Source organism: Etheostoma cragini, chromosome 22, assembly GCF_013103735.1.
Source record: "Etheostoma cragini isolate CJK2018 chromosome 22, CSU_Ecrag_1.0, whole genome shotgun sequence".
NCBI classification, from domain to species: Eukaryota; Metazoa; Chordata; class Actinopteri; order Perciformes; family Percidae; genus Etheostoma; species Etheostoma cragini.
Window position 1 is genome coordinate 17,132,008 of NC_048428.1, and position 22,641 is coordinate 17,154,648.

Below are 22,641 nucleotides of genomic sequence, written 5' to 3' on the forward strand. Positions count from 1 at the left end.
CAGGTGGACCACAAAGTCCCCTGATTCTTTTGTTGGGTCCTAGGCTAAAAAAAAAAAAGATGTCCATGCTTCTTTGCTGAATAAATCCTGTCGTCATGGGATAATTTGCTAATAAAAAAGGAGAAAAAACAGGGTAGAGGCGAAAGAATTGGTTATTTGCAAAGGAAAAAAAAAAAAAGGGAAAGATTTCTGGTTGGTTGGACTTTTATGATATGGGTGCTGCTGATTTAAGGAGATAGAGGGAGGCTATTGTGAGTAACAGGAGGAGAAGTGAAAAATGGGGAGCAGAACAACTGGATGTAGTTCAGAAAATTGTCAGGGAATGCTGATTTAACATAACACAGCCCCTGTAAAGCCGGTTATGAAGCGGGTGAGTAGGGACCTTTTAATGGTCACACAAGTTAAGCCTTAAAGGGCAACAAATGTTAGGCTACGTGTAGGTTACCAGTGAAATCCCTAAGCAAATGGAAAGCGTGGCTAAAGTGTTAAAGGAAGAAAAAGAACACTTGACTGCTTTGAAGTAGAAGAAAAAAATCTCCTGATGGTAAGAGAAGGAAGAATGATACATAGAGAGAGAGGGGTAGAGATAGAGGAAGAGTGAGGGGCCACCTTCTTTTTAAGGAGCCATTTAAATGATCAACAGTAAATAGAGGGGAATGTCATCTGACAGAAATAAAGTTCCCGTTAACAGCGGGGATGGAAAGTAATTTACAGATACGCTGTCCGCGCCATCTTTGTGCCTCCCAGATAAGGTTTCATTTCAGAAACGGATAGGAGACATTTTCACTTACGGGCCCCCATTCTGGGACACCTGTGATAACAGCTTGTGGACCCTAATTGAAAATGGGTTTCAAAATGGATTTTCACTTTTCTTCCACCCTCTCCCCCCCTCCTCTCCATTCTCTCCCTCCCTCGTGACTAACCCCCCTCACCGTCAACACCCAGCTCCATCCCTTTTTTCCTTGGCGTTCCTTGTCGTTGGCAGAGGGAGGCGATATTGGAAGGGCAGGGAGGGAGAAGGGAGGGAGACTTGGGGGAAATGGAGCACTGGGAGCGGATCATCCCTCAGCCCGTGTCACAGCTATGACAGGCGCGTGATCCGTCTTATTAATGAAATCATTGATCACTTGATGGGACTCATAATCAACTGTTTCTCCACTGTGTCCTGCCCCATCTCCTCCTCCTCCTCCTCCTTCCTCCTCATGCTACAACCTCTGCTTTCCACTTTGTATCCCTGTTTTAGCCCCCTTAAAAATGATCCAACCTTTTTTTGTAACTGAAGACAAAAATGATTAATAAATACAGATAATTAACAAGAACACCCACAGTCTGCCTGACAGTGTTTGCTGACAAGTGATTCAGGGACTCTGATGGCGATTTAAAAATGACAACAATTGCAAGAAACATATCTGTTTACGTCCCTAAATTGGCCCTTTCTTATAGAGGAAACAAGCTGGTAGTTATTTTAAGAAATGCACTTTGTCATCTGTTTTTGTGCTGTGTGTATTTCATGCGGACCAGAGGAGGAAGCAGGGGCCCCTCTGTGTTACCCTACTCTGGGCTCTGCCTGTGGGGGCTAATGAGAGAGGACTGATGGAGGGATAAGGGACCTCATGGGAGCTCTGGCTGGCCCACGGGTCAAACAGCACAATGGAGGAGGCGTTATAGAGCCTGACACTCAACCCCACGCAGGAAAACCGGCTTTTAGTGTCAAAAGACCTCTGTATGGTACATAAATAATACATAAGTTAAGTTATTATGTAAGCAGAAATACATAGAAGAAAATACAAATGTATCCACAATAGAATAGAACATCACGAGGTTTCAGAGACACATATGTATCAAATTTAAAATCGACCTGTAGATTTGGGTTTGTAAAGTCACACAGGCCCCATGTGCACACTCTGTGGATGTGCTTTGCCTTTACTGGTGAGCCATAGCCATTTCATGGACCTCTGCACTGAAGGCAATTTCCTGCAGCAGCAGGGGGACAAGCTTTGGCAGAGCCACCTCACAGGGGCCAGAGGCGCTGGATTAGCTTAGCCTCGCTGCTACTCAGGGCGGAGGGGAACCTCAGCTGCCCAGCCCAATCCAGCCCAGCCTGGCCTCTCTTGCCTGGCACACTTCCGCGTTCCCAGATCTGCCTGCTGGAGCTCCACTGCTCCTTCACTGCTGGAAGATGCATATAAGCCACTGCCTCAAGACTTTTTCATGCTGCGGAGATGGCGCCAGAATTCAGCTGTAGTGGAATTGCATCTTTGTTTTTTTTTGGTCAAAGAATATCCAACTTGTTTACCCTGGTTGGTTGAGACGGCATGTATCTTTGAACGTTAAAATTAACACTTGAAGGAAATTCAGATTCAGAAAATTACAATTTGCATTGTGTTTTTGTAGTTTTGGTAATCATTTGTAATCAGTTTTGATTTTACCTCACCAAAGCATGTGCTGATGTCTGGTGACATATTGGCACAATGAAGTTATACAGTGAAGTACACACACTCAGTTAGAAAATCACACATGGAATTAAGACTTGGAATTAAGATGTCCTTTTTTTTTAAAACCAAAAGTGAGCAAGCTTGAAATGTTAGTCCTTTGTTGCACATGAAAATTGAACAGATGAACAACCATGGTAATAACAGCAGCTCCTACCATAGTTGGTAAGACCTTGCTTTTCTTTTTCAAACAAGTTTGGCAGCCTGAAGTTAAAAACCAGTATGATTGGGTTTCTTGGACTTCCGCATTCCCAGATCCTGACAATTACCTTGGTGAGTACAGTGGTATTACTGATAGAGATGATGGCCAAAACCACAAAAATATGACCCAAGTTGTAACCTATGTTGTAGTCAAATTCCCCTTTAATTTTTTAATTCTAATATGTTGTGATGGTTCATGCTGATCATTTTCACTGACACGCTGAGAGCCAGAATGGCCTTGGAGTCAGAGGTCACCCGGGTCAGAGATTCCGAGCCAACGACCAGCCTCACAAAGACAAATCAGCTTGCCCTGTGTGAGAGGACGGGTAGATACATCGGCCAACATTGCCCTGCTACATCTCAGCAAAACTGTGGCCCGGCCAGATCTTATTCCTCTCAAAGAAGGAGGTGCAGGGGCGACCACTGGCCCTATAAACTCATAAACCCGTAAAGTAGGGGAAACAGTAGTTGATTATTCTACCACTTCGTCCATTTGTCGGTAGGCATCAGTGGCCTCCCTCCTGCCAGGAGGAACAAAGCAGGGGTGTCCTGACCCTGCCAGGAGGATTTATTGTGGTATGTTCTTTTCCGCGTCCTCTCTGTTTTGTTCGCTCGCCCACGCCTCCTTACCACAGTTGGATTCTTGTTGAATGGGATGCAGTAGCAACTAGTGGCCTTGCCACCAGGGTTGGAGTTTATATGAAAGACAACCAGTGAGCTCATATTTTGCATTCTGTATGCATCAAGACACTGTGATCAAAAATAAGTTCTTTTTAAGATAATCTCTTTTATACGCATGTTTCATTTTTTAAGTTGCTTGTAGCAATATAAGTATGAGCATAAAAGTATTAAGAACAATAAAACAATTCATAACCTAGCATATTAATAATTGATTGTCTGTGTGCAAAACAAATAATGTATCATTAGATTTAATACACGTTTTATGTGTACATTACAAATAATACATTACAGCAGTTTTAATATTCATGTCTTTTATGTGCTTTCCCCCTCGTCAGACATTGGTCTTTCTAACATGTTGAAATAGCGGCAGCAGTTGTTTAAAGTGATAAGTCAATATGACATTTTTAAAGAAGTCATTGATATAGTTTTAAAGATACAGCATGTGAACTTAGTTGGCTGTATCAAAATCACATGAACATTTCTATCAAAGTCTTTGGTTCATGTCCAGTTAAACTATTTTTCTGTCTGGAGCCGGAAACGTATTTTGTTGTCTGGAGCTGTGCATGCAAGTATGTTTCAGGCCACTTTCCGCTCTCTGCTCAAAACTCACTGGATTAAATCAAGACATGCTTTCAGGTTCGAGAGAGCAAAAAGGCCATATACCCCCTAATCTCTCTCCCCTGACCTCCACACCCTTTGGGCCTTGACTCTCACCCTTCTCCCTCCTCCCCCTCCCCTTTCACCGCCCCAACTCTCTCCCTCACAGTGCGAAAGAGGAGCTAGGATCAAAGGCTATAAACCATGGCAGTGATTTCTGGTGATTGATTAGAAGCAGAGGTTGAGAAGCAGCAGCTCTCTCCCCTCCATTCTTCCCACCCTCTGGTGCTGCGTACGTAGTCTCTCAGGGCTCTCGTAAATAGCTCAGGCTGTAAGTGGGAAAAGAGTTGCCACGATTGGCAGACAGAGCCCAGAAACACATCCGTGCCGGGGCAGCCAGGCCAGTTTTTCAGCTTCTTCCTCCTGGATGGCAGGGGGGTGTCAGTTGATAAGAACCATTTGTTGTCTTGCTTGGATCTGGGGAGGGACAGTGTAATCCCCTCGCCCTGGTCTGTTCACAGAGCTGGAGGAAAAGAGCAGAGGAGAGAAGGAGGAATTGATTTTCAGAGAGAGGGCATGCGGAGAATTGAACTCAGATGTGTAGCAGAGACAGGGTTTGAAAGAAACATTCTACTTGCGGGGAAACACATGTCTGTAGCTTACAGCAGAGGGCCGTGCAATTTGAACTTGAGCAAGTCCTTCTAATGTTAATCAATTGCATAGCTGTCTTTCACCATTCTCCCCCCGCCTCCTCCTCCTCCCACTGTGCCAAGCCCAACTCAGCCTGGAGGCCTCTTGACAAGCAAGTTGTCCTCTAAAGGCATTTTAATGGGCCATGCACATTCAGAGCCATTGAGATTGATACTTGAACCAAATCTCCCACATGCATGCTTTTGCACAGAGACACAAATACATATGCATCTCCCTACGTCTTTCCTACACTGCCTGATCTTACCTGGAGCTGTGAGGCTAATGATGTTCGGAGTGTGGGCCTCGCAGCGACAGCTCCAGTCCCGGGGAGATGTGTCTCATGTCAGACTTTGCGCCAGACAGACTCCAATAAGGAAAGGGGGGCAGCGGTGGGGTGGGTGTTCTTCAGCACAGCTGGAGTGAAGCCAAAACTAAAAGTGCGATTCTCTGAAGGTTTTGTTTTTCCTCTGTGGTATTTACAAAGTGATTGAGCGCATGTTTGAGTGTCATGGAGTATCTCATTACGCTTTTAAAAGCTTTTTATCTATCGACATGCTTTAAGATATGTACACATGCGTTGCATACTGTAGATACTCAGTCATGTGTGCATGCAGACACACAGTCTCTCATTTTCTCTCACTTTCCTCGACGGCACCAAGCTGCACACACACAAACACACACACACACACACACGCACACTTAGTGCAGCTGGAGGATGGGCCGTCATGATTAACTGTTTGGCGACCTCATGACTTCATCTTTGGTGCTGTCAGAGGCGGCCCACATTATGTCTCCGCTCGCATCAATGGCCTCTTTGTTCTGGCTTGGCTCTGGAGCAGCTCAGCATGGGGCTGCGTGAGTCCAACAGTCCCACTGCGGCTCTGGGGGGGGGGGCAGGGGTGGTTAAGGATGGATGGAGAGAGGTATTGAATGGAGAGAGGGAGGGAGTGTGCGGGAAAGGGATGAGGGGAGATGGAAGGAGATTGAGGAGATTTGAGAAAGACATGGGAACTGGGAGAATGAGGGATGATATCAGGAAACCAGGAGTGAGTAACAAGAGGTTAGCGGGAAAATGTTAACTTAAATGCAGAAGGTGGGATTTAGTGAGGTAAAAGAGGGGGAATGAAGGATGGAGAGGGACAGGATTCCTACAGGCTACAGGTGAATCCTAAAGTTGCCTAGAGTATTCTTTTACTATGATGATTTTAAACACCGCTCTTCTTCCATCCCACTGAGCCAATGTGAACATAGGATTATAAAGGCAACATGTCATCTGAGCTGCACCGGCCATCCTTGTGTGGAATGTGAGATTAATGGCAAAGTAATGCAGAGATTAGAGAAGGAGACGAGAGTGAAGCGGGAGAGGAGGATTGGACTGGCGGGAGTGACAGGAGAGGTCATACATGAAGAGAGCTCATTACTGAGAGGCAACAGCAACAGACGGGGAGAGACGTAGAGAGTAAGGAAAGAAGTGTTGAAGCAGGAGATAAGAACAGAAATACTAAGGTTATTAGGGGATTTAGGAAGATACATAATATGTGGGCAAATAGAGGACTGTGTCCCATGTGTGGACTGCAACTTTTACTTATGTAGACTAAATAAAACTTCTGAAGTCATTGTACCATTATCTGGCTGCATCCAAGCTTTCTTTTAACATTATCCCCAATGTTCCCCAACAGAGAACTTTGAGCTTCTTTCTGATAAATAGTTGTTACAGCAAATGTCACAACTTTGTTTCTAAGAGTCAGTTTGGTATGACAAATGTCCCAGAAAGGGACATCTGAAGGTGACCTGATGACCATTGATTGGATGTTTCAACGTTGTGACCTGCACAGTCTATCATTGACTTTTTAATAACATAATCTAAATTTTTTTTAAGGTAGATGCTCATCTTTTACACTTTTGACTCAACTAAAATAATTTCATGCCTATGCAAACCTTAAAAATCTTGGACACCACAGATAACTCCTCTCTTCATAACATACAACATACACTTAGTGAGCATGTAAGGACTCATTGACCCCCAACCTGTGACATACAATGCAATTGCCCCAGCCATGAGTCCGTCATAATGTCAAAACCTGCAACTTTCACCCTGTATTGTGACCTTTATTGCAATAGAGACTCACTTATGTAATCATTTAGAAAAGTCTGGTGCCTCTTTCTTGCCCGCACTCACCTCCAGCCCCCTTTCCAGCAGACAGTGGTTAAGTCTGTTTGGACAACATAGCTGATCCTCTAATCTGCAGAGCTTTCCCTGCCTGTTGCAGACACTGTAATGAAGGGGTCTAGGTCTCACCTGTATTTTAAGGGGAGAGGGGGGAATAACACCCTGTTTATTAAGCGGACACTCCTATTCATATTACACGCTGGGGGTGGGTGAGGGTCAAGTCTAGGATTTTGTAGCCAACCGTCAATCGTAATAATGATAGGATGTTGGAAGGCAAATGCTGATTTAAAGGTTCATAAAGAGTTCTTTGTGAGGGAATTTGGCACCTTTTAGGTCTTGATGACAAATAAACTGTGGAAAATGAACTAACGTTGTTTTAGATAATTAATATGTCAAGATGTAAAAAGGCAAAAAGTTGACTCAATTATTGTTTTTTTTAAACACTAGGTAACATGTGTGTGCAGAACAGCCCCTCATTGTGGGAGTAGAGTGAAGGAGTCAGTTGAGTTGTGTTATTTTATGACCTTTTGCTTGTAGTTTGGAACTTTGACTGTCATGCTCTCTGGTAAAAAAGACCTTATATCCAAATGTGACAGGTTAAAAACTGTAAGCATTACCAGCTGCAGAATCAAAGGCCCAGGCATGCTGTTCATTTAACCCAAATCCGTCACACTCATGTGTCGCCCCTGATTCAACTTGTAATGTACACATTCAGCAGACGGCATTAGACTGAGACTAATGTACAAGTATGAATGTACATTTACTCTCAGCACCTCTTTACCTGCAATATGTCAAAGGTTACTTACTATAGTCGCCAATATATATTGGCTGGGGTGTGTATACCACACTAAGCTGGCTAAATTCTAATCTTTTTATTTCCGTTTTATTTCACCACATACTGCCGTTTGTGTCAACTGTAAATGAAGATTTTCAAAAATGTTGAATGGATAGCTATGCAAATTACATGCACTTCTATGTGAATGGGGAACTGAAGCCCTGTCAAGAGCGTATCGAATCAACAGGCGGCGATATAACCCTTACCCTAAAGCCATGTTGGCCAATCAGAAAAAAATATTACTGGAAGGCTTCCTGGCTGCATTAATGCATTGATCACTCTGTAGCGCTTCCGGTTGCTTCCGGTCCTCAATATAGTAAAAGAGTAACTGTACATTGACGTGTAAACATGTAAAAAGTAAAGTTAGCAAGTTTAGAACCAGCACTATTTGGGGCTAAGAAATACTGGCACACACACTGATGTCACAAACCAAAAACTCAATTTTCCCTGTCCACGCAACAAGACTGAAAAGGGATTCTGAAAATTTTCACTCTGGTTTTCCAAAATTTTCATTTTTAGTGACCTAAAACGTAATGTGTATGTCGGTGAAAGGCCAAAGTACATCAAAATACCTATGCACATGTGGACCGAGACCTTTATGGAAAATTAAATGTAATTCTGGCTTTCACACTTCAACATTTTCAGAGCCCGCTAAGTGTAACCGTAGTGTTGTTCAAACACGTTTCTTTTGCTGAGCTGCCTAGCAGGTGCGTGAATAGATGAGCAGCAACCAAGCAGGCAGTGAATTAGACAGACAGATCTGAACATCCACTGGCCTAATCACCACAGAAGAGTGGGGGAGCGAGAGAGAGAGAGAGAGAGTCCACTCTGGACTTAGACGTTCACCAGTCATTGATAAAGTGCTTAGCAGCAGGAAAATTAATGAATCCGGCCCGACTGGGAAAGGGGGTTTTGGTTGTTGAAGGGAAGGGAGAGGAAGAGGGGGAGGAGGGCTGGTGTGCGGGGGAGGCAAAGCGGGGGGGGGGGGGGGGGGGGGGGGGGGGGGGGGGGGGGGGGGGGGGGGGGGGGGGGGGGGGGGGGGGGGGGGGGGGGGGGGGGGGGGGGGGGGGTAATCCTGTTCCAGCTAAATGGCTGATCCCTCTCATTCCTTAGATATCAAATGTCAAGAGTTAAATTAGCCTGCTAGCCTCAGATAGGAGTTAACATGCTTTTAAACGGGGCGGGGCGCTGCAATTCCGGCCCCCTTTGGGGATGGCGGGCAGGTGCCTTTGAAGTGTCTAATTATCCAGCTCCTAGTAAGTACTGGCTAACTAACTTAATGGGGGCCTCTATGCCTCAATGCAGTGCACAGTTATGCACTTAAAAACATGTACCAAAATGTGTGGTGTGTTACATATTACAGGGGGCACATCAACATGGCCCTATAGTTTGATAAGTCAAATGAAAGAATTTTATGATTCTATACTGTCAGGTGGGTTACATCCGCAATTGCGTTTTGGATCATATTTGATGTGCTTGAAATTACTGTGTTATTTTTTTCTATTTTATCCAAACTGTTGGCTCCGTGTTTCTTTGCTTTGGCTGCATATCCATTTCTCTTGGCGAGCCAGTCCTAATCTGAGTGCCACAGACTTGGTCCGGATCACTCTGGTGTCAGAAGTGGGATTCCAATGCTGAGGCCCAGTGGAAAGCTGGCCCACTCTGGTCTGGTGGGCATAATGCCCAGATTCACCGTAAAAGACCCACTATCCCAAACGGACATAGTTCTGCCCTAGTCTGCCCTAGCACACAATCAGTTTATATTGTTAGAGAGGACAGTTTAAATAACTAACAGGTTATAGTAGATCATAGCTGGCTTGTGACTGAAGCAATGCTTATACAGTCTATAAGCCAATCAGAGCACTAAATGGCTTTTTTTTGTAGTTTTGAAGCCTTGATCAAATGCATCTCTTGGTGTTTGATTCCTCAAAGAATGCAGGCCAAATGTGCCCTTTGAGTGTAAAACCTTAAAAGCCTATGATATCCAGGGTCATAAATGCATCTGTGTGCATTTTAGAGTCAGGGCTTTCAGCCCTCTCACTGCAATGCTCATTGCTCCCTCACAATGTGGGCCTGATGAAATGGTAGTGGGGTTTCAGGCTGCTCTATGGTGGGCCTGTGCCCCTAATGGGGGGATAAGGGGTAGCTAGGGGCAGGCGGAGGCATGGCATGAGACAACCCTGCTGTGAGGCTGATTTGAGGTGAGCGAAGGGAAGAAGGAAGGCGCCAAGCAGGCTTTGATTTGCCCCTCCCCAGCCCCGGGGCCTGGAGGCTGGGGCGGCAAGATGTTGAGCTCTGGGTGCGTCCCAGAAGACCCCTGGCGGCAGAGAGAACAGGCCGGGACTGCGGGCTGTGTAGCAGGGGGGTGGGGCATGGGCTTCTGAGAGCCAAATTGAGATGTGGGAGTCGTCAAATTTTGCCTAGATGAATATTGAAGAGGGCATTTGCGGGCGCTGTGTGGGAAATCAGCAGCTCACAAAAGACTGCTAACCAGGAGAGGGAGCATCCTGACCTGCCCATACCTCTCTCTGCAATTCATCAACACATCAGTCACTGGCTGATGGTTAAATAATGTACCACTGCGGATTCAATCGGCAGAGACAGAATCAAATATGAGCGCAAAGTTAAACGAAGTGAACTTTATGTGTGCTGAAGTTCTCAAGAGCTCTGTCAAATAGTTTGACTGGGGATTGTTAACTACCCTGCCCACAGCAATCAGGGTAATGACCTGATTATGCCTTCTGACATTTAGAACATTTGTTTTTCGAATGTCACCCTTTTTAGGCAGATACAGGATGCTCCATCTGCACTTAGTAACCTTCACATAATGCAGAACTGAACTCTGTTGTGGGGAAGGTGCCCAGCTCCTTGTGGCACCGAGCCCGTCAGCCAAGAAGTTGATCAGAAAAATACTTCACACAATTGCGGTAATCCTTTGTGGTCTTGTTGTGTTGGGTTTGGTAGAGTTTGAGCGTTCTCTCTCCTTCATCTTTCAGCCTGTGCTAATCGTGAATGATTCCTTCTGTCTATAGCGCCAATGCCAGGGCCGGTGAATCAGGTACATAAGCCTAAGCTGCTTGGAGAGGTGCTCTTATTAAACTCTAGCCAGCTGCTGGAATTTTTCTTCCCCCTCTCATTGTTAATAGGGGAGTCTTGAGTCTTTCCCGGGAGTTGATTTGCAAGAGAAAGAAAAAAAGGAGCAAGAGATTATTGCACAGGAGGAGAGGAGCTTTGAAGAAGTGTTTTGTGATTTCACTGTATATCCTACACTCCACTCTCTCCTTGTTCGCTCTCCATGTGCTCCCCAGCCAAAACCTGTTTGTGCCCCTGACAACAGCGCTTTTAGAAGTTCAAAGGTGGAACACAGCACATGTCTGGATTTGGCTCAGAGGTATAACAACACCTCCGATGTTTAGGCTTTTAGGAAAGGCGGTAATGTAGGGAAAGAGTTGCAATGTGCAATGGCCCTTTGTGCACCCCTGAAACATACATGTCCCAGTTTTAGAGACTCTGACTGAGTGCCGGCTGGAGGGCAACTTAGATGCTTGAGAGTCAAGGACAGATTGGTATGTAGAGGAACAGCAATCCTTGTTTTTAACCTCTGTCTCCTGAAAATACCTTCAAAAACAACAAGCCAAGGGTTTTGTTTCACTTTTCATTTCTTTGAATTGCCTGGGCACCCTTAACTTTAGCCCCCCTTTGCCCAGAGTCCAACTCTCAGAGGAATTGGCCCCACTCCATCTCTCATTAACTCTTTTAAAATTTCATTTCGTCATTGCATCCACGCTCTCTTTTATGCCGCCATATTAAAGGCCATGCATAGGGTTTTCTCTGAAGGTATTCGCACCAGAGTTCAACAATAGAGACCCCAGACAAGGGGGAAAAAGGGAGAAACCCGGGCTTTAGGATTTAATGAGTGGCTTGCTGGGGGTGAAAGAAGGATAGAAAGCAAGTGAGGGAGAGCAGGAGAGAGTGCATTTGTATAGGGTTAGAGAGAGAAGCAAGGGAGGAAGAATGCAGGAATGGAGCACCAGGTACCATAATAGTGGCAGAAAAAGCTCCTGAAATACTAGAACTGGGGCGTGTGCTCTGATCAGGACGGCAGTGAGCACAATTACCTTCTTTTCAAATCCTTCAGTGACACTGCGGGAAGAAGGAGGACTTTGAAACTTGAAAGGCAGGAGCCTGCTTTCAACCTCAAACGCGAGCAGGAAAGGGCTCTGAAATTTGTTCAGTGCTCCCTATCCACCATTAGCTTGTTTCTTCCTTTCGCCTCCAGGCATTTAAGCGCTTTTTGAAAAGATGTTAAGAAATTCAATCACCATAGAGAGAGAGCGAGATAGTTCTTTTTTCTGTTTTTTAGAGAGGCATGCTTTCCTCTGGTCCACAGAGGACCGGCCTGCTGCTTTTGTATTGGGCTGAATAGACTTTGCAAACTGGTGGAGGACTGGATGTGGCAACCATGGGAAAAGAGAAGAAAATAAAAGCGGAATGAAAAATTAGGGAGGGAAAATGGGAAAGGGTCTATTGGGCTGATGGTCAGAGATATAGGAGTGTTGCAGGGTTGAACTTTTCAAAGTTGCATGTGTTTACCTTTGTCTGCTCTGTCTCTATTAGCCCGTTTTTTTTTACATGTTGTAAAGATACAAAAAGTTTCCACCAGCAGGAACCGAAGAGAAACTTACTTAAGATTTCTGGTTCTCGTCTACCAGTCTGAGGAGGCAATTGACCTTTGTGCTGCTGAGTGTTTGTTTAACAATTTAAGGTGCTATAAACTAAAATAATGAAGCCCTTTAAGGTGGTACATGGTAGAATGATGAACCCCCCTCTGTGGGCTTTCCATGGTGACATGAGGGGGATGGTAGGACTGTGACATTGCTGGGATTGAACTAGTCGCTTGACCTCCCTTGGAGGAGAGAGATATATCTAAATAGCAGTGGGGGTCACTGGAAAAGGAGAAGATAGAAAGTAAGAAGTAAAGAGAGTGAACAAGACAAATTCAAATAGTGAAACAAAAGCAATGCAAAGTATATTTTCTAAAGTAAGCAGTTGAGTCTTCAAGTAGATTTTTGTAAGTTCGGCAGAATATGTCTTAAGCTATAAGCCTCCTAACTGCTACACTATCTGAGGCCCTAGTGATGAATTTATATTTATAATACATCAAATATCTGTATGAAAGTAAGAAAAAAAGCTCATAAATAGGGACACCGTTTTTGCTTCTCCAGATGTTATGCTAGATCCTCTAGATGTGAAAGAGTACACATTGGAAGCACACAGCTACATGCTCTACCCTTACTGTAGCAGTGCTTGCTCCCAGCGTAGTTTACAGTCTTGACTTCTTTCAGTTCATGTCAGGAGATGAACCCAATTCCAAAATCCCTTTATGTTAATATTGCGCTTTGCAAGAGCAGACCTATTAATCCAGCTTTAACCGTATAAGTGCCATTATTCCTTTAATAAGATCACTGGCTGCACAGTATAGGATTAAATACTTATATCATAACTGTCATTTCTGCGGATGAGAGTGGCTTGCCTCTCTGGCTGTCAGTTCCGCGTTAGGAATCTTTGAATCTGCTGCCAGTGCTTTGCTGATGCACGGCTGGCCCGAACGCTGGTAATGGATGTGGGAGAGAGAGAGGGGAATAAAAGAGGGACTCGTGGGTTGCTCCTCCTGCTCTCTCTTCTTCAACAATTTTATTCTCTCTTCCTGCTTCTCTCTCTTAACCTCCCCCCTTTCTGATGGCTTCTCTTCTTCTGTGAAGTGGTACAGCATGATGGCGGTCCTCTTTAGTGCTTAAGGTAGTGCTCTTTAATCTGGCCCTCTCCTCTGTTCTTAATTGGCAGTTGGATGCTGTTGGGTTGCAGTGCATAGTGGGGGAGCCTTGCTCCGCCAGGCTGCTAATACAGAACCTCTGGCGCCAGCACAACAGCATTTTGCCAGGCTCTCAGTGGGCAACATTAACACAGGAAAGAGCATTGGAGTAAACAGATAACCAACAGTTTATGGTGAATCATACTTGCATTTTACCGAACATGGTGACCATTTTGTAATAGAGCCTAATCGGACAGCAACAAGTAAAGTGTCTCATTGCAAATCATCTATCAAAGTGCAAAACGTATTTAGGCATTTCTTGGCTTTCACAAGTGTGACATGCTATATCAGTTTCTGAGCTAGTCCATATAGTATCGTAGTACAGAAAAGACTAGGTCAGGAGGCTAGCTGACCCTTATACATGTCAGTTCAAAGGTTTGGCCAAAGGTCAAGGGTCATGTCTTTCTGGTGGAGCTCAGCCCTTGAACTCAACTCAACATTCATCCTCTTTACCCAGCATGCCAGGAAGCTTTCTCCAGAGACCCCACTCATCCTAATTTTTCCCTCAGAAAGACAGATTTAGTTTGAGAACAGAGATTCAGAGGGAGTGGGGAGAAGGAAAAAAACAAGAGAATGAGGGATGGCGGGGTTGATACAACCCATGACGCTGGTTAATGAACAGCTTGGAATGCAGACAGAAATTCTGCGTTGCCTCCTCAATAGGAATACATTTCTTAAAAAAAAAAAAAAAGCGAGACAGAGAGAATTTAAAAACAGATTTTTTGGAAACTGTGCTAAAACAAGAAGTTGAGATTTTTTCTTCCATGGTGTCCATTTACTCATACACCGTATGCCTCTGAACCCCCATATCTGCCGCCAGACCCAGGCATATTTACGCTCATAATGGCCTGTAGGTTATAGGTGGAATAAGCTGATCTCTCGCTCCTTCATTCACTTGCGCCTTCTACACGAACTGACTTCCCTATAACTTCTGTTGCAGCTGAGTTTATGAAACATAACCACGGGAGGGAGAGAGATTCTCAACCTCTGCCCCCGACTTTGATTCTTATATTTGCTCATAATAAATCAGCAGCTCATTGTTTTCCCCTTCCAAAGTTTTAACATCAGATTCCCCTCTCTTTCTATCTATCTACCCTTTGCAGAAGACGAAAGTTCAGGCACGCCGTACCACCGCGAGAGGCGCAATGCCATCAGCTCCCAGGCTCCCACATCTCGTGGCGCTGACCGAACCGTAAGCGAGGAGCCCTCCACCTCCACAGACGACCGCCCCTCCCTGCTCAAGAAGGAGCTGCATGGTTCCCTGCCCCACCTGGCTGACCATGCCCTGCCGTACCGAGGCACTTTGTTCACTATGGACCCTCGCAACGGCTACCTAGACCCACACTATCGTAAGTTGTAAATTGTTTTTTATTTTGAAAGTGGAAAGCCTGTAGATTTAAGTGAAGAAACACAGCTCAAGGACGTTTTTGCCTCACCCCAAGCGCTGAGACCAAGTTTGTCTCTTTAATGTAGGTGAGAGGTAGAACTGCCTGATGCTTGATCACATCTGACAGATTAGCCTCTCTCTTAGGTTTACACTTGCCTTATCACACATGCGCAAACACCCACACACACACACACACACACACACACACAAACACACACACACACACACACACACGAACCTTTGGAACACAATCACGCTCACTTGTCTTGTTTTGTGCCTGGGAAGTTAGTATGGGGAACGGCCAGCGTAGCTTCTTAATTCCCTCATTAGGGGCCTGTCTGAACACAGTACTCTGCTTTCCCTCATCAACACACACTTCAAAGCCCCAAAGCAGCGCCGCGTCAAACTTTGCTACCCCCTACTCTGCTCTCTCTTGCTGGGACTCAGAGACTGTGTGAGAGAAAGTCCGCGGGAGAGAGAGAAGGGGAGAGAGAGAGAGAGAGAGAGAGAAAGAGAGAGAGAGACTAATGGAGATGAAGCCTAAGAGATTGAGGTGAAGGGAGAGCTGTGGCTTGAGTGAGATACGAAAGATAATGTGAACAAAAGGTGAGATAGACAGGAGGAGTTAGATGAAAGTAAAGCTGTGTGTGTACGTGGAAAGAGAGAACAGGAGATAGATGATTGGGGAGTAAGAGGCTGATTAGGAGGTTAATTCCGTAGCCACTGTAGCCAGGACTTAGCCTGCAGACAAGGATTTGATGTGATAGCTTGTTTAGTTTGGTTAAATTGGCTCTGAATTGGGGCAGAGAGAGTGGGACAGAGTGATTCAGTAATGAAAAGTCCAATGGACCCCAACTGTATACTGTAACTCTATTTATTCAGCCAGTTCATTAGCTACTGCTCCCTTGTGCTTGGGTGCTTGAGAGTCACCATCGTGCCTCTTTAAGGGAAAGGTTACTCAAAACCAGGCAATGGAGCTGTGGACAGGGCCCTCGAGGGCAGAACATTACTGCCCATTACATCCTGACCTAACTCAGCAACACTGCCACTTCTCATTTTATGCATGTGTGTGGGTATGTGTGAAGGAGCTCTGGAGGTTCCAGACCACTGAAGCCTTGCGGAAGAAGTGGGGCGAGAGACAGAACGAGAGGGGGGGGAGGGGGTGGGGGGTCATTCTGGGGCTTGGGGTCATGTGGAAAAGTCACAGTCTGAAATGGAGATTTCAAAAGCAGCAGGAAAAGTCAAAAGGGCCATGGAGCTTCAAGAGGCTTTCTTTGTGCATTGGGGCTCAAGAGGCTGGGAGACTTGCAATCATCAAGGCGGATTGGAGTCGAAAACAGCAAGGAAACAAAGATGCTGGGAAGCTGCAGGCATGATGAACATAGATTTTATCCTTCTTATGCACTGAATAAAAGCAATAATTTTATCATTTGTAGTTTGTAAAGCAAACATTTGCCAGATGCAGCTTCTTAATATACAATAATGTAAATCTTTTGTATTTTTAATGTTGTGAATTGAATACTATAGGGTTTTATACTGTTTACAAAACAAGCAATTTGAAGATGTTGAATTAAGCTATGGGAAATTGTGATGTCTTCATATGATTAATTCTGAATAATCTACAATGACGATTATTATTAGTTGCAACCTTGGTGTTAAAGAAGCTATATAAGAATTACACAAAAAAACAATGAAGACCCAATTTGTTATTAGAAGAAATAACACTGATAAAGACGGAAATGGCAACACAGATTTTGATTTAAGAAAAACACAAATTCTGAAAGGCTTCTAGTGTTTTTCATTGATGTCGATTCTCTGATCCTGATTCTGCCCAGGAAGACTTATGATCTGAGATGAGAGCACTGCTGTGCAAAACACCTCCTCCTGGCCCCAGGTGTTGAGGACATGGGGTGTCCCTAAAGGCAGTGGTCCCATTCTGTCTGATTGAACCCAGTACCAAAGCTCAATCCCCATGAGCTCCTGCGGTCTGAGGGTCAGCAAAACGAAAGGGTTCCCCTGAAAACGCTGCTTCCCCTCCCTTCCTCCCTCCCCCCCTCAGCTGTTTTGAACCAGGAGCCTGTAGCATCTGTCGCCCCTCCTGCGCCACAAGGTGTAAAAGCCACTGGCTCCTGTTCTGGTTTCTGGTTCCATACACATGTGAGCACACACACACAGCTCTTACTCCACCAGTGGTCTCTATGAGGGCTTTGTCACCTCCTAAATTCATCCCAGGTGTGTGCATGTGTGTGTGTTTGTGATGGAGAGGGGGCCCTAAGCCTTTGTGCTGTGCTTGCATAGTGTGCAACGCCATGCAGCAGACAGCCAGGTAAATCCGATTACTCTTACTGCTGGTGTGTGTCAGTGCTTAATGTGCCTAAATGTGATGGCAGCTGCAGGCTCCCCACACCTGGTCGTTGGTTCGTTAACGTGGTGCCGAATCTCCGGGAGGCGTGGGAGGCGAACAACAAGAAGAGAGCCGAGGGGAGGGGGTTATCTTCAGGGGCCTGTGCCGGTAAATCTCTGCTATTCACCCAGACTTGTGATCTCCCACTCCTCTTACATCTGTGGCCTAAGACTGTGTTTACCCTGGTATTTACACCCACTTCAGTGCAGAAAGGAAGAGACACTAAGGGAAACATTGCCCCTTTTGTTAGCATTAGCTAATTGTGGTGATGCCTGAGTCTTAGCTGCTTTTCTTCGGCAAACACTGGATAAGAGTCCACATCCTTCCTACCACATCACTAATACATGGGGCTTTGCTGTGGGATAAGAAGAAAGGATTGAGATGAGGATTAATGAGGGAGAAGTCTTTTTTTAAGATCTTAATTGTGTAGAAGTGTGAATGGGATGTGCAGCGCCGACATCTGTTTACATTGTGCGATGATTAGCCGGTCAGTGGTCCTGCAGCAACAGTGAGCCCACTTACTGGCGAAGCATCTCTGCTTCCTCCGAGGGGATCTTCTTCTTTAAAGTGTCTTTTTCTTAAACACTTGCCCTTCTTTGCCAGACTAAACACATCCGTGGAGGGACTTAAAGCACATCCTTTAAATGGCTTTCTTGCAAATGTTACTCTGAAACACCCGAGAATGTTTATCGAAAGGAAGACAACTGGAGGAAAGTAAATTTGCCAAGCCTTAGAGACAATGCTTAAGTATATTGGCGTGGAATAAGTTTTGTTGCTGTACTGTATTTGTGATACAATAGGTCATTGATGGGAGACGACACGACACATTAAGTGTGTCTCCAGGCTGTGATGGCTGCCAATCGGTCCAATAGTCTTTGGGTTAGCTCATTAAAACATCTAGTCCAGATCTGGCTGCCAGGCCCTAATCCCTACACCAAAGCCTTCCTGTCCTTGACTGATCTCAGAAACCATGCCTGCTAAGCTAGAGGCAGTGGCGGAATGGATCTCTAGGCTGAAGGATTCCTTCACATGTATAACAGTAACCCTGCTCTGTGAGTCTGGCCAAAGGTGACTGCTACCTGGATCACAATGACCCTGTGTTCTGGGAAAGCTAGCACAAACACTGAGCCATGGCATAAAAGCCTTCCCGGGGGATTTATGATGTGGTGGGGGTGGTGGGTGTCCAGTCACAGGTTAAACTCTAAACTGCTGCACCAGGCTGATCTTAGGTCTACTGGGCCGTAGCAAGCCTGCCGCTGCCCCGGCGTCAGTCTGTCTGTCTCAATATCAAAATGCAGCTGACCACTGAACTGAATGAGCTCGCTGTCACCGAACTGAACGTGATCCGCACAACAATGGCCTCACACTCTCAACAGTTAATTACTGTTCTTGTTCTTTCAGTTCATACTGCACAGCACCTTTCCATGTGTCTTGAAAGAGCATGAGTGGCAAAGAAAAAAAAGAACAATTATAATGTGTGCATTTTTGTAGTTGGAAAAAAAAGTTACAACAGAGCACTCAACTGACACTGCACTCAAACTTTATGGCCTCTTGTTGGTTCAAACATGACAAGTTTGGGCTGGGATACGGGTTCAAACATCCTCCCCCCATAAGAACTGGAGAGTACAGAGGAGAGCCTGGGGTGAGAAGACACGCGCCTGTTTCAAGGGTAAGTGTTTGTCTTTGTGATTGTTTCAATATTGGCTTTTTGAGCGTGGTGGCACGATGTAGTCCCCCAGTGGAGTGCCGGCACAGAGAAGCCTGGGGCACACTGCAGGCAATGGAGAGGGATCCCATCCACCCACCTCCTTTCATCAAGAAAGAACAACATGGGCCTGCGCTCTGCTTTGGCCCCTTGGTCCAGCACACCAGGGATAATCAGATGATCCCCTTTTATACAGCTTATTAGACGCATCTCATGCTGTAAGAGAGACAATATTCTCACATGCGTGTGCCCCTTTGTAACACATGATGATTTAAGGGGGTTAAGCAGAGTTTGAATGCTGCGAGAATGCACTTTCATACCATCTTAAGGTCATGTGGTGCTCTTACCACAAAGCGGATGCGTGTGAACAGAATATCTCTCAATAATGGTAGCTCTTATTAACAATGACAAGATTAAATGTGAAGGGGCTCAGAAGAATTAAAAAGAATTTCCAGAGAACTTAAGATGTTCAAAGAAGAACACTCAGCATTTCTTGGTATCATCGTCACAACATCTGTCAGTGAGTTTTACTTCCTTTCAAATGAGATTGGTTAATCAGTCAAGTCACAGAGGCAAGCAGGGACTATAGCATTTTGCTGATGTTGTGAAGGCTTAAAATGAAGATTTGCTGTAACTTGTCCATCCAAAAGGAGAATCAACGGCAGAATACACCACTGACAACAATGACATTAAGCACTATACTATAAAAACAACATGACTAAATGCTCATGGGGACTTCTCTTCAGCTTGCTGAATGAGCTTTTTCTCTCCTCCTTAAGTTACCCTGTAGTCTCCAGAAGGATAATCACCTCTGTGTGCTACGGGAGAATCTGAGTTATTTCATGCCGTGTATCCAAATCTCATCACTCCTTTTTGTATTTGCATTCCTCTCACATAGTGGCAAAGATAAGCACCCTTATCCCTTCAGCCAACAACCCGTATCTTGCTCTCGTCTCTGGAGGGTCAGGAATATATATTGTTCTACACGGTGAGGAGGCTGATGAACACAGGGTAATTAAAATGTTTCTAGCAGCTTGGTGAAATGTAAGATATCACTGGAGAAAAGAGAGAGAGAAGAAGGAAGTCAGGGCTGAGTCTGAGGGTGTGAGTGAGACAGAGGGGTAATAAAAAGAGAGAGGAGCCAAAGAGAGTGGAGAAGAAGGAGGAGGGGGTGTAACAAAGCAGAAAATGAAGAGAGACATAAAAGAATGGGAGCTCAAGGAGGTCAGGCCCATCACAGGCTTTAGTGTTGCCTTTAAAGAAGCCTGGGACAGTTGGCAGCTCCAGACAATCTCGCACCACAGAGCAGCATCCTCTCAGGAGGAGATAAGGGATTCCTCCATCCAGGCACCCTCATCTGCCTCCTCCTCCCACCTCTCCTTCACTCATTCTCCACCTCCCTCATGCCCACCCGCCTCCCCTTCCTCCCGTCTCGGGGTTCTCCCAGACAGGCTGCTTTGATGTGGCTCAGTGTGAACGGGCAGCTGTAGGCCACGGGGCTGTAGCAGTGCTGCTGGGCCACTGGGCCGGCGGACCGTTGGGAGCACACTCTAGCGCGGCTCAATCAGTGGGGCTCTCCGGTGCCCGGCACTTTCAGGTCACATTAAAGCGCTCCGGCAGGGTTAATCCTCTTTAAGGTTTACATGGGCCCCAGTTTGTCTCTCTGCCCAGGCTGAGGGAACCCCTGGGCGCCACCTGCGTGACAAAGACTCAAATCACTGTGAGACAAGTCCTCCGTCTGTTGCTCCTCCACTTTCCCTCTATTCTCTTCTCTCTCTTCCCTCTTTCTCCATGGCTCTTGCTTGCCTTCCCCTGTGCATTCTGCCTCTTCTTTACTCTTTGTCCTCCCTTGATAGTACCTAGGCCTGGTTGTAAGTCTTTTAGGATTATTTGGGTGGAATCTGTTGACAGGGGTGCAGTAAATGGATTACAACTTTGTCCTTGTTTTGGAATGCTGTGAGGAGGGAAAGGAGAGAGATCAGGAGGATGCACTTTGAATAATGAGAGAAGCAAATAATAAGAGATAGACAGAGAGCAGGATTAACTGAAAGAATTAGTAAGACGATGCAGGCGCGAAAGAAAGGGTGAAAGAGAGGCTAAGGTGACAGCAATGCAATGAGAACAGAGAGTGGAAAAGGGAGAGAACCAGGAAGTTCCAGCTGTTATTGCACTCATAAGACCTAATTGGTCCAAAAGCGTCGACCCCTGTCTGGCCCTGCAGAGCCCAGCGGCCATTTGTCTGATTGCTGTGACACTGGGCTTTGTCTTTGCTCTGTGACACACAGTTTCTTCCATTAGCCCAAATAATGGCCACGTCCCTCTAGAGGCCTGCACAGACTTTATCTAATGTCTGTATGGGTTTGGTGGAAAATAGAAGAATACACTTACAGTGAAGGGCAAAATGCCATTTGAATGTAAAACATATTAAAGGTCTGCACTGTTGGTTTTAAGCTTGTAAAATCACCTATGCTTGATTTTCCAAATAATATTCTGAAAGTGATTTCCAACCTTCCAGGGAGCCACTGGTTTCCACCAATTTGAACAGATATAAAAATCAGCTTGCACAGATTTTTCAAGATTGAGATTCCCAAACTGCAACTGATGTAATGCAAGAGACAACATGCTACAGTGTTTCCAACATCACTCACTGAATTCTAAGTTTTGCTGCAACACGTTGTAATGTATTATTGCATTGCTTCTTTCTTTCAGTTCACCCTGAAATCTTGGATGTCCTTTAATGCACCTTCTATTTAATCTGGCCCTTATTTTAACCACAGTACTATGCGATAATAAGTAATTTTGACATGCAAATAAAGGCGACACTGTGATGGATTACCACTTTTAACCATGATTAAAGAGTGCAAGAGTGAAGTTGCCAATCATAGCACACAATATAAATTGAGAACAATAGCTACATTTGTAAACAAAATTACATTAGAATGACCGTCTTTGGTCAGTGGCATATCAGCATGATTCAAAATTGAGCTGTCCAGTTTCCCGGATCCGTGTCCAGCCCAGTGTGTTATTATAATGCAGGTGTATTAGCCTCACAGTCACTATCACACAGCCACAAGCAGTTTTGGTATCACCTGCATAGGTGCCCGGGGAGGAGCTGTGACACAGGGCTATAGAGGGTCAGTCCATCACAGGGTAGTCTGATACAGATGTGGCAATCATGAACACTGTCACTGATAGGACCTTGACACATATAAAGATTTCATAGTAAATCCCATACATTTATGATACAGGCATTTAAAGGAGTATTTAAAGAAACAGAAATTTGTGGACAAACGGCATCTTTTCATTTCTTCGGTGACCCCAATTCCAAAATAAAGATCTGGAAAGAGATTAAGTCCTAAAGCAGCCTTGTATTTGAGTAGAATGAATCACACAGGAGGGAGTTGAAGCAAAATAAATGTAGCAAAGTCCAGGTGAGTTAACCTGAGGTTTAAATCAACTTTCTTCTGTCCGAGATGTATCGTTGTTTGAAGAGGAGGAGATAGACAGACAAGAGATGAAGAGAGAGAAGGGAAAAGAGGTGTAACACAGTGTTTCAGCTACTAAACTGCTGTGTAAATCTCTCCCCAGCAGGGTGGGGGAGGGGGGG

General features: G+C 45.2%; 1 protein-coding gene across 1 annotated transcript in view; it reads left to right on the plus strand.

The window, feature by feature from the left end:
- The window catches only part of gli3 (GLI family zinc finger 3), a 90,865-nt gene that overhangs the window by 19,495 nt on the left and 48,729 nt on the right, over positions 1 to 22,641 (plus strand). The window contains exon 3 of the mRNA XM_034862170.1: positions 14,642 to 14,887. Coding sequence (XP_034718061.1) covers positions 14,642 to 14,887 — 246 coding nt within the window. The remainder of the gene's footprint in view (positions 1 to 14,641; positions 14,888 to 22,641) is intronic.